This window comes from Netta rufina (assembly GCF_964035555.1).
Source record: "Netta rufina genome assembly, chromosome: 1".
NCBI lineage: Eukaryota > Metazoa > Chordata > Aves > Anseriformes > Anatidae > Netta > Netta rufina.
The window spans coordinates 75848018-75861428 of NC_140123.1; the positions used below are offsets into that span (position 1 = coordinate 75848018).

The 13411-nt window shown below is 34.8% G+C and overlaps 1 protein-coding gene across 1 annotated transcript in view; it reads right to left on the bottom strand.

Annotated features, from left to right (window-relative positions):
- Nucleotides 1–13411, bottom strand: part of ANOS1 (anosmin 1) — a gene marked incomplete at both ends in the record, with an annotated part of 131797 nt that overhangs the window by 92578 nt on the left and 25808 nt on the right. The window contains one exon of the mRNA XM_084288640.1: nucleotides 12895–12942. Within this exon, the coding sequence (XP_084144766.1) occupies nucleotides 12895–12942 (48 nt within the window). The remainder of the gene's footprint in view (nucleotides 1–12894; nucleotides 12943–13411) is intronic.

A 13411-nucleotide genomic window follows, 5' to 3' on the forward strand; every position in this document is an offset into this window, starting at 1 on the left:
CTCTGAATCAAAAGATCAAGCAAGTAAGTTTCTGTGCAAACACAAAACACACTTGCCACACAAGCATCTGCTCGAATTGCACTGATCTACTCAGAAAACCATGACAACTCGGGAAGGAAAAAAAAAAAAACCTTCCAATTATTGTGATATATTTTTTTTTTTCCATGTTGAGCTTATTTTTTTGAATAAAAGGTAAATTTAGTCAAGAAAAACTGCAGCTCATTTTCTAACAAATGGAAGATTGTGTTTTCTGCATAGATGTGCATGTTGATCTGCCTACACTAAGATGCTGCCTGTTCACTGCCCCTTCACTGCCATGCTGTCCTCTCACCATTACTTTTATAGAATACCATAAATGTCTTAAATGTTTTGGTATAATCTGCCAAAAGTACAAGTTTAAGTAGCCAATAAGCATGTTATACGCTTTAATAATGCGAACTAAATCAGTATCACAGCTGACAATCTTCCTACCATTTGAATAGTAAAAAGAATAAGAAGAGCTGAATTTTTCATTCAGTCTTCATGTTTTAGTGATTAAAAACATTAATGAATATGAATTGTATTTGCAAATCTATTTTACTGTCAATGTCACCTGAATAACAATTAAAAGGACATCTTCAAAAAAAACAAAACAAAACAAACATATAGATATACCTACTTCCTTACCAATAACTACTTTCAAGTATGTTATAAAATGAATTTGCAGAATGTGAACCCAGAAATAACAAAAACAAATAAGCCTTTCCCTGAAGATGCTGATGACCTACTTACTTGCCATTTAAGGAATTAAATTATTCTTTCTGCAATACTTTAAAGCCCTTATTAAATCTAGTAAACATGAAAATCAGATGATTTCCCTTAAAGCCAGATATTACTCTGAATGAACACTGTGATTTTATACACCACTATTATCCTTTAACAACAACAATAATAATAATATTTCCACACAATAAAATTACATTTTAGTTCTCCTGGTTTCAGTTTATTTAATGTTAGGGCAAAAATTAAAAGCAGAAAACAAGACCAGAAGGAAACCAACCAGTTCTCTCTTCTTTTTTTAAATACCTAATTTGTTATTCAAATGTATTATATAACTATAGATTAATTTTAAAATATTCAGTTATGAAACTGAAAGATTTAATTCATCTGTTGAAGAAAATGAGCAATTAAAGGGTGATTATTTTCTGTATCATGACCCCACCAAAAAAGAAAGATCGCAATTTTTGTAATAGTTATACATGATGATACTAAGTGAATGATGACTTTGGATGAGCAAATCACGTAGCAGAAACAGCTGGACTCTAAAGAAACACAATACTTCTGCCATGCAGATACCTTCAATGATAAACAATAGTAGGAAAGTAGAACCTTAAATAATATATGGGTAGAAGAGATCTCCAGTAGAAAGCTGTTGGAGGTTTTCTCTGAGACACCAGCAGCTCTTTAAAAAGTATTTGTTCAGCTGATGATCTTCCAAGACAGGTTTGGTAATGTTGTCATCGATTAAAATAGTTACTTTTCAGCTCTTATTGGCTCAGTGCTTCTTTATGGCAGCAACACCTAACCTTACAAAAATCTCACCCAGAAAACTCTGATTCCCTCCCATGCTCATAGTCCATTATTCCTGCCACCCAGTGAGCGAATAATGAGACCCTCAGATATCACTCAGCAATATGGTCCAGATCCAAACAAAAATTAACAAGTGTAGCCAGACTGATCTCTGCCTGCTGGGTCTGACCATACCTCCCCTGAGCACTCATGCCACCCAGAAGTAAGCATGGTTAGTACTCCTCCTAACAAGGGCTGCACAAACCAGCCTTTCCGAATAGTATTCTCAGGCCAAACTGAAGGAATTACAAAGAGCAGCACATCAGAATCCACTTGATGATAAAGTCTGCTCCAAGCAGGCACAAGGTATAAGCAATGCTAAAGTAACAACTTTATACACCATCTTGGTTGTTAGCCATGTTTCCAAGGGCTAAAAGGATGTTCATATTTATGCAGAGCAAATAAATGTATTTCTATCCCAAATGAGTTAAAAATTCAGTTACAACTTAAATAAAGGTTTCACATAAATCATAATAGGAGATATTTCATTCCTAAGAAGAAATGTCTTTAAAAATTGATTCTGGATTCCCAACTCTGGAAAATCGCTAGTATCCTCAAAGTATCAGTTCAAATCCCAAGTGTTGTAACTTATTTTTATTTTTTCCTGCCCAAGCCTTAATTCATTGTGGGTACTTAACATATTTTGGATTTATTCATATATAGCCATACAACAATAACATCACCTCTCTGCCAGAAAAACATAGATACCTGTTTTCCTTATCCAAAATCAGAGGCTGCAAACTCTAACATTTGGTGGAGTCCATGGGTTTTACATCTTAAAGCCAGAACATCAGTTATTCTAGAGTAAATACCTTTGTTCATAACTCCAAAATTACTGGTTTATACTCCAGAGCAAAAACACCTTTCCAGAATTCATTATGGAAATTTTCATTCCTAAACACAAAAGCTGAAAACACCTTCCTGAAAAAGTAAATCCCTTTTATGCCTGTATGTACCAGTACCCAAAAGGCTTAACAGTTATCCTTTGTCTTCTTTCATTTCCATATAGCGCATCCTGCTGCTAGTCCTGCATGAGGAACTTATGCTGACAATGAGCTCAAAATACGTCTTCATATATGTAATATTCATTTAATATTCATATGTATCAATATGAAAGAAATATGGATATGATTTTCAGTTTTAGTTAATAGCTTGTGTATTCTTCACCTTGTGTAAAATGAGGATGCAAACCAATTTTAAATTAGACTGTGCATAGTAGCCTCTATACCTTATTCAAATACATATCTAACTTCAGAAAGGTTACAGTATTGTAAAACAAGCCTAAGCATTCTCCTGCAGCTGCTTTCTGCCAGCATCTCACTTCTGGGGATTTCTGTCTGTACAGTTCTATGCTGCCTCTATGTGTTTAAATTCTTCAGGCTATTGAAATAGCTAAAAACATTTGGATCGACAAAAATCAAATTGCATATCTGTAATTCACAGAATAAGCAAGGTTATTACAGAAGAACTGACAAAAAACAAACAAACAAACAAACAAACAAACAAACAAAAACCACCTACCTTTCTGATCAATTAACCTGACACTATAACCTGAACAGATTTTAGGCAGAAATCTCCAATGAAAATCAGTGAGGATATCTGCTTAACATCTATGGCACAAGAACAGCTCTTTGACACCATATTCTCTCAGAAACATTTTTGTTTGCTGAGCATAGAAAGTTATTCTACTAGACACACAGTGTTAAAAGGCAATTAACTCTTTAATGCCTGATTAAATATCACACTGGGTGTACAAAATATAACCTGTAAGTTCTGTTTCAAGACAGACTATGCTTCTGTGTTCAGACAGTTTCCCAATTATATGCAGGAACTCAGAAGTGGAAAACAGCCATAGTTCCCACTTCTATTTCAATGCACTCCTTACAACTCAATGCTTGAATTGTAAGGGCTTTTACCTCCTTGACTGTGTGCCTCAAAGACAGTTGGCTTCCTCTCAGCACAGTATCCTCAACCAGTTAAACACATTTTTATATCTCCTCCAATGTTATGGTAATGGAGGAACTCCAAGGTTAGTCACTTGAAAAAACACAATCTTGCCTTATTGATGGATATAAAGATTGTTTAAAGTCAGTATTCCCTACCCCAGTGGGTTTTGGATAAGGCCCTGTTCTAATCAAGCAAAACTAATATCAAAGTCAAGTTTAAGATGGAGACATGCATGGTTTTCAGGCTCTGTCCCTTTACAGTTGCTTGAATATATTTTATTACTACATTACAGGTCAATGCAAGTACATTTTGTCTTTGTCACTTAACTAGAGCTATATTTGATTTAACTCTGCAGTTGTCTCCCACAAGAAGAGAAAAGGAGCATACGTTTAAACAGATTATTACAGCCAGTTTTGCATCAGGAATTAATTACGTTAATGAAATGTAATTTAATAAGACAAAATTAAGATTCTTATCTCAACTGCAAAGTTATAAATTTTGTACAGATTCTCTGACTTATGTGAGCTATTAAAATTCCAGAGTGGCATTCATGCAGCTGAGCTTAAGGAACTAAAATTGTATTTGGGAAATCAAAATCTCAAATACAGTTGTATGTTACATATTTCCCTTTGCATACCAACTGCAAAATTATTGAAAGATGAGGAAAAAATACATACAATGTTTGAGCAAACTGGGTGGTGAGAGACCTGAGAAAACTCTAAAGATATAAAAGGATATAACAAAAATCTGTTGCTTGCTCTAAAGCAGATTTACTGCTCATTTGTCTTAGTCTCAGTAGTACTGTCTGTCTTTAGTGTCTGACCAGTGTTGCTCCAGTGATGATCGGCCTTCTGCTAGATGTTACTTAATCAACTGCTTGCTAGATGGCAAAGATTTACAGTTGATTAGGCTGCATAGCTCAGTTGCTATTTCAAAAGTTTCTAGGAAGGGATTATTTTTGTGCTCAAATACCTCAAAACAAAGGGTTCTGCAGTCTGAATATCCCTGGATTCTGAGCAGAGTTCACTGAAGCAGAAAAAGCTAAGTTAAAGAAGCATTTAGTGCTTCAGAATGCCAGACTCAATAAATATCTGTCGTGTGTGTGTGTGTGCGTGCCCAAGCACACATTTCTCTCCTTAGCTGAAGTGTATTTTTGTATTTAGTATAGAGTATGAAGACTAAGGTCTAAAGCCAACGTATGCATTTTTGAGATCAGAGTTGAGACTACTATGCTATTATCCTCAAAGCCGCACCATGCAGCTGCTAATGACAATTTTGTATCCTTTCTCCCTGAAAGAGGGCCACTTATTCTTTGGCAGGTTATGCACAGCATTGGCTCATCTTTCTCAGTATTCTTTAGTTCAAATTTCAAGCAACATAATAAACAGACTTGCTTACCTACATTAGCAAGTGGACCAGACACTACAACTAGCCAGAAAAGCAAGCTCCAAAACTGCCATCCTTTTCTGTGTAACCGTGATGAAGATCAATGAGAAACCCATTGAGAAACTCAATGAGAAACTCAGCAGAATTCGAAATCAATGAAAAACTGCTGTTCAGCAACAGACAACCAGCATGATCCTTTACAGTATAGGTAGGGACCTATCGTAAGGGTTCTAGTAGTGGTGATTAGCTTTTGCCAGAAGAAAAATGAAAAGAACTAAATTCTAACCATTTGTCATACCAACAGAAACTTATCGAAAGAACCATTCAGAGTGAAGGCCAACACAACACCTTCCATGAGTCCCAGAGATGTACTCTTCAAGACAAAAATAGTGTAAGTTGAACAGTGAACAGTAAAAGCTGAGAAACCAAAACTAGTGTCTAGGACCTGTCCTTTATATTTCACAGTTCCACCCAACAATAAGTAGTAGGGATTAAGTAAGTTTTTCTAACAGCAAGTTATTCTACACCTGCAAGTTTACCTGTCTACTTGGTAACAGCATATGAGAATGGAAAGATGACCAACTTGACTCAACATGGCAATTGTGAAGAATATGAACTTTCTTCATTTCTCTTTGTTTTAACACCCCATGTTTTCCTGATACTTAAAAAAAAACCTGCTTTTTTGATACTTAAAAAAGAAAGCTTAATATTTACAAATATAGAGCAACAGATCTGAGGATTACAAAGCACTATAAGCATTCTTTGGATTTTAACTCTGTTCGTTTGTCAGTTTTCAAGACCCTTAATGAACAAAGGGATTCCTAGCATCACAGCACATTTATACACTAATGCGTTTGTATAAACATAAACACTGAACCACAAAGCTTTCTTCTATTTTCACTAACAAAAATGTCCAGAAACTTCAGTTGAACTATTTCTTAGCTACTTTAGCTTTAATCATCTGACAACTATTGTTGTCTACCTTTGTTGCCCCCTCTACCTTTCTATATATGAATATAATAAAAAAAAAATCATCCACAGGAATGCAAGGAATAGGCAAAACAACTGCCTTTTAAATTCATATCTGCTCAGGTTTATTTTATCTATTCAGCACACCAGTGATCTGATAAATTCCTCTGTTTCTATTAAATGGTTTTATCCTATCTTTCAGTAGATGAAAGAAAAATACTAACAGGTCAAGATGGAAATTTTCATTATTATTTTTTTCTTTTTCCAAAAATCAAAACAGCTATTATCTCACCTCTCATGGCTAGTACTTAAATCGTGATTGACCGACAATACCAAGAACCACTACTCTTAAATTTTACAGCTATCCCTATCTTTCTGTAGCTTTCTTGTGTAAATAAGAGTGGCTCAACATACTTTCCAGCAGAGATGTGAGTTTCCAGGCTCATAAACCTGGAATGTTCCAGCTACTTCAGGCTAATGATCTCTCAAATGCACACTAATATGTTTGATAAAAGTCTCCCAGCATGTGAGCACAGAGCGCTTACCATAAGAATGACAGTACTGTGGGCAGGGCAAATCACTGACACCATTTCAGACTGAGTTAGATGCTGGAGGCACAAATTAAAACTGCAAGCTTTCATTTCAGTGGGCTTTGACAGATGGAAGAGTGCATCAAATCTCTAATTGTTTAAACCATTAACTCATCTTTCCACCTGCATTATCTTTGGAAAGAGCTCAGTTGGAAGCCTGGAACAATTGCTCACAGACTGGATTCAGGAGTGTGCCTTATTCTAAAAAGAGATCAAGGTTATCTTTTTGAAAAAGTATATTTATTTGGCTGCAGCATTTGTAAACTTATTTATCTTTATTTTCACATTCTCCTCTCAGTCCTGAAAACTCAAAAATAGCCTTTCAGCCTTCCTGCAGAATCAATCAATCAGGGACCACTGCCTTGACTGCTGGGAACAAGAAAGCTGTATTGCAATTCACAGAGCATTATGATGATCCCCATTTATCTATAGTCCTTGTAAATGCCACTGCACATGCAGCTCTAAATTATGCCTGCTGGTTCAGTTGCTGAAAAAAAAAAAAAAAAAATCTCTACTTCATGAAGTCTTTGAATATGCCTTTCCCGGTCACTCTGCCCCCACCCCACCCCGGGCCAAAATACATTTTTCACTAAACCAGCGTCAATGTAGAACACTTTGTCATTTCATGTTATTCTCACCAGCATTTGACTCATTGCTGTTTTTATAGAGAAGCACCTGTTATGTGCTCAGCACTTCCAAGCACTTGAGAAGAATGGCCTCTGTGCTTATGGAGCTCACAATGTAAAAGCAGACTAGCAAGGACAGAACAGTAACAGTGATTGCATATAGTTTAGCAATACTCACTGTTAATAAAATGATAGAATATATTGGGATTTAAACACAGGAAGGGGTCTTGTGAATGACAGCAGACAGGAGTCATTTGGGGCTTAGAAAGCAGAAGTAAGAAAGAAGAAAACAGGGCCACGAATATGATTAAGGGACTGGAGTATCCACCATACGTAGAGAGGCTGAGAGAGCTGGGACAGTTCAGCCTGGAAAAAATGAAGGCCATTATCCATGGGTAAAAATTCTTAACAGGGTTGAATGAAGAAGACATAGCCACTTTTCTCAGTAGTGCCCACTGACCAGACAAGAGGCAATGGACACAAGTTATAAAATACAAAATATAATCTGAAGGTAAGAAAAAAATTGTTGTGAGAGTGGTCAAATACTGGAACAGACTGCCAAGAGGTTGTGGTCTGTCTGTGGAGATGCTCACAACCTGGCTGGACTGAACAACTGGCTCTAGCTGACACTTCTCGAGCACAGAGGTTGCACTAGAAAAACCTCAAGAGTCCATTCCAACCTAAACAGGTTGATTCTTTGATAGATCTGTAAGAAACGGGCAGATAGCCATACAAAACAGTGACACTAGTGGAGAGAAGGTGCAAAAGACCACAAAGATTTTCAGAAGAATGGTTAAGGAAAATTTTAAAACAAGAATTATGTAAAGATTTGAAGGTTAAATTCAATAGTAAATGTGAGTTTAGTGGGAGAACTCAAAACACAACACAAAAGAGTTTATGGATCTTGTACAAAAAGAGCAAGCCTCCAGTGCAAAAATGTTATCCTTGCAGTATCTGAATTGTCCTTGCAGACTGCTTTATTCTATTTCAGACACTGCATATTCAACCAATAGGATTTCAAACACTAAACTGTCCTACCTTTTTCTCTCCAGTGGCTGCCATTAAACCCAGGGAAAAAAAATAATTTAAAAAGTGTTTTTCCAAATGCTGTCAACTAGAAGAAACTTTTCCAGTACAACTGAGGGTTGCAAATTGTATCAAATTTAATTGAATAGCTGTGTTGGAAGCAAGTTTGAATTCTTTAAAATGAAATAACAGAATAGATTATCATGTTAATGAAATATCAGAGAAAATATGACTAACAGGAGGGAGAAAGGAGGAACAGAACGAGACCAAAGTAGGTTTTATTTCTATACGACAGGTAATCCATGTCAAAATATTATTTTACTTATTTTTGTTTTGTTGCCTTTTTTTTTTTTTGGTGGTAACAGCCAAGAAAATATTTTTAATTGCAATATGAAACTTATGCATTCTGCTACAATGCAACACTCAAGTTTAATTTGCATAGGTATATTAACCTACCAGATTCTTACTGGATTCTTACTGGTTTCCAACTCAGATTCCTACTGGGTTTTTATCTAGTTGTGCATGTGGAAGAAAAGAAAGGCGTGTCTACTTGTCTCATTCTCTTCCTAAACAAGCTTTTTATCCATGTGGTGTCCCAAAATGAGTGGGAATGACTGAAATACAGATCCTGATCCAATGAATGTGTGCAAAGACGTATCGAGCCCAGCCCAGACCTTTTGCTTCATTTTGCTCTCCCTTTGTCTCTCACACTTTGCAGCTCCAGTTTCTAATGAGGTTGCTAATAAGCCCATCTTCACAATACTAAGCAAGTCTGACAGGCTGCCCGTAATCTACCAGTGAACAAAGTGAGCTATAAAAAAAATTATAAGTTTTAATATTCATTATAACATCTGAATAGAACCTCAGAACATAAAGCAAGTTATATACCAGCCAATAGCAATCCAAAAGCTCTCATATCCCCAGGGGAAAAAAAAAAAAAAAAAAAAAAAAGGCCCATTAAGTTTTCAAGACTGACCTTCATGCTTAAAATATTTGTTATTAAATTAGGTACTAAGAGATTAAAACAACAACAACAAAAAAGTTTCATGACCTGATAGTTACTAGATTAATATTCACTGATTTATCGATGTATAAACAGAACATGTGGATGTTTGTCATATACAATACATTAGCTTGTAATAATTCTCAAGCATTATTTTAATTCTATTTTAATTTTAACCAACCATACCAAATACTTTCCTTCCAGATAAAGCTGTAGAAAAACATGTAAACCTTAAAATAAACTTCAACTCCAAAGTGTATTTTTTGGTTTGTATATGCCACCATAAAGTTGCAGTGAGATGAGCGAACAGAATAGAAAAGAGTTAAACATGAAAAAAGAGAAAGACAAACTATGCAATAATATGAAGACCATATTATCAAACAAAACAGTAGAATTGCAAACAAAGTTAGACAAAATAACTATGATTTCAAATTTATTTCCAAATGAGTTCATGACAAACTTCACTTACTACAGTGCAAAGGCCAAGTCTACAGCTGTCACGTTTAACTCAATACTCATATTGGCAGTAGAAGCCAACTGGGCAATTGGTAAGATTCCAAGGAAGCCCTCAGTCTTCCACTGAAGTCTGTACAAGGAAAGATGCAGGAGTGCATGATGACAGTGAATAAATCAACTACTGCAACCAAAAATGACAATTTATTTAATGAACATATAATAGTCCTAATTATAAAAGAATATATTTAGCATATTGAAATTACCCATCTAATGTCAAAACAGGGCATGCATCCAAAAGCTCTCTTGAGTTTTACCTTGTAAAATAGACCACTGGAGAGATCTTATTAAATTACATATAAAATCATTGGTGCATATTTTGGTGCTCAAAGTCACAGTTTTGTGACTTGCTCCATCAAAACAACAAAAATATCCTGTTGGGATGTAGGTAACAATCTACAACTGTTCCTGTGAGAGTAACAACCACTTTAGTTCATTAGATTTGCATCTCTTTGAATTAGTAGTTCTCAAAGGTATTCGTCTTCATGGTTGTTGACTACACTTATATTAGAAGGCAATGATATAATTGTTTGAAATAACTTTAGAGGTACTTCACTGACAAAATGAACTTGAATAATACCTTATCAACAGCAATCTGCTACTCCAGAAATGTCCTTAAATATAAAGGCCACAGAATTCCATGACAAAAAAAAATAAAAATCATTTGCATAGTATGTGAGTATTGCAATATCTTTCCCAGTTGTTCTATGTACATAAGTGTGTTCACAACATTTCTAAAGAATTGTACACCAGACTGGTCTTTCTCACAGACAATAATGGGAAAGATTTGGAACAGCTTTTTGCCAGTTCAGGCCTAGGCAAACTAAAGCCAAAACACATATCAAAGGTGACTGCAATGAAGAAAAATCACATGCAAAAGCCCTCTACTGGATGTTTTACAATGATAATTTTCTCCCAGGAATTCTACTTTTACAGGCTATATCATTTGTCCTTAGAATGAAAAAAAAAAAAAAAAAATCTAAAAAAAAATGTGGTTGGTTATGTTACAAGTAAAAAGATGAGCCTATTCTAAAAATTAGAGATATTTTCATGAAAGAGTAAAATCATTGAAAAGTTACTAAATTAACTACATCACCTTTTAGCATTGTACCAGCTACATGCAAATACTTGTGCAAGCAAGCAGTGCTTCTATGTTACAGACCCCCCTCTGATAACAAAATAACTGGATGTCTTCTGTCACCTGCACCTTACCACAAATCGTCTTAAAAAACTGTGTCACTGAACACCACCAGCACAAAATAAGGTTGGACACTGTGAGAATCCTTTAAAAAAACATCATCTGAGATATTTAGCAAAATCACAATCACGTAAAATCTTTTCACTGAGGTGTTGAGAAACAGTGAAAGGAATTTGCATTTTTAGAAGGTTAACTCCATCTTCTACATGTCTTTGAATGTTTCAGTTATGTAACACACTTGTTTTATTTTACATTGGAGAACACACAAGATCAAATCTTACCTTAAGCATATTTTCCCTAGTTCTGCTAATGTTCAGCTCTGCTAACATTTTGACTAAGTTTATATTTCTTTTTATCAAGAAGGCAAAGCTGCTTACTTAAGCAAAATGTATTATCTTTCTCAGAAAGAAAACACAATATATACTTCATAGTCATGTTACCTTAAGTAATTTAAAACTTAAAGATTCATTACATTTTGTGTTATAAAATAATACTAATTTGTATCATTCACACACTGATTTTAAGAGACTAATATAATAAAGGTAACCCTTAAAATCATAATACCCTTTCATCCATTTTATGTGGATTCTACAAACTTGGGAGTGACTCAGAGAGGTGTTCATATAATTTCTGCCTTACTTTAAAAGCTGGACAACTTTTCTTGTATGACTTGTTCCTTGTTAGTCAGGCACAAACCATTGAAAAATCTTTCAGAATAAATATCATGGCAGCCTTGATAAGCAAATAGAAAAGAAAAAAAAAAGGAAAGAGGAAAAAGGAAAAGAAAAAGAAAATTACAACAGTACAGGTCAAGACATCTACATTTTCCTTAAAAGGCAATTCAGTTATGATTAAACAAATTTTCAGCACCCCTCCATCAAGAACAATATGATTTCATTGCAGAGGCACAATTCTTAGCAGTGCGGCAGAACTAATAGGAATCATTCCATTCTCTTCTTTTACCGATGCTGCTATACCCAGATTTTAATACTGACAAAACTGGTCAGCTCTGTTTTGTTTTCCTGCAATGGAATCAATAATAAATTGGTCTTTTTCCAATCCCACTCACTGCAATGGAAGCTAGATTCACTTATCAGTGAACCAGTAATCTCACTTATTAAATATAAAGAAGAAATTGTCATGTTAAAAAATCAGGAGTTAGCATCAGTATTTACACAGATTACATTAAGAAAACAATACACTATAATGCTACTCAGTTTTAATCCCACTTGAAATACACCCTTCACAGAATAATTACTGGATAAAAAGCCTAAATTATTGTAGAAATACAGTTTCAGAAGGTAGGCAAAAATACTAGAGAAAACTTCACTATTTTCAGGTGAATTTCCAAGTCAGTGAATACATGCATCTCATCTTCCATTACATTTATGAACTGTCATTTCCTAGAATGTGTAATTCCACTCCAACACAGAAAAGCTCCCAAATCATTGCTGCATCTATGCAGACACCATAGAAAGATTCTTACACTATCAGTTGACTATTAGCTCACCTACCCTCTAAACTTTCCAGATTAAAGTGCCAGGATAGGTTAGAGCAACAGTGAACCCACTGCAATTTGTATCAAGAGTCACTTCAAAGAAATTCAGTGTCATGCTAAAAATTCAATACCCAAACTGAAAGAAATGTTGAATGCTGGCATACCCCAGTGCTATCGAGTATATATTTTGAAGTGATTGACAATTTTACTCTCATGTTCAAAAACACTGAAACAGAAATGATAAATCAGATTTCAGGTGGTTTAAATTTGCTGATAACCACAAAATTATATTGGTTTAAATACACGTTTATGCTTATCCTCAGACATGATTCCTTTGTCCTGAAAGAGTAAATCACCTGGTTCTAATTTTGGATATTTCATTACAGGTTGAGATTTGCAAATAAAATATAAATAGGTGATTCTGAAAACAGTTTAAGATGAAAAGTGTTTCATTTACAGACAATATGAGAGCAACAAGATAACTTTATAAATGAGATAGGGGGGAGAAAAAAAAAAAAAAAGGAACATACCTTTGAACATTGTTTATGATTCTGGCACCAAGCAAGTGACCCATTATTCTGAAAAACAAATATAAAATACATGAATATTATTATTTTATTTATTTATTTTTTTAAGAATAGGTCTGATCATCCTAGTAGGTTCAAACAGAATTCACCCGACAGTTCTCTTAGAGAAGTATGTTGTGTCACAACATTAGTAACAATCCTGACTCCAATTCCCTTGTGTTAAGGCTCAGGCAAGTGTTAAGTGATCTAAGAGCTAGGAAAGCATTTCATCAAGTAAGACTGGTGGAGAACTGATTGAAGTCTCCTTTCAGTCTACCTTTCCTAACACTTCCTGTCTAGATTTACCAGGAAGAAAACAGAGGTAACCTCTGTATTTAAGAGATCAATATGCATGAGTTCATATTCATGAACTGAAAGCCTATTAATTACATTTAAATATTACACAATATTTAAAATAAATTAACAAGAAAAGATAATGAACAGCCTTGAAGTGAATAAACAAGTGGATTAAATGGGACAT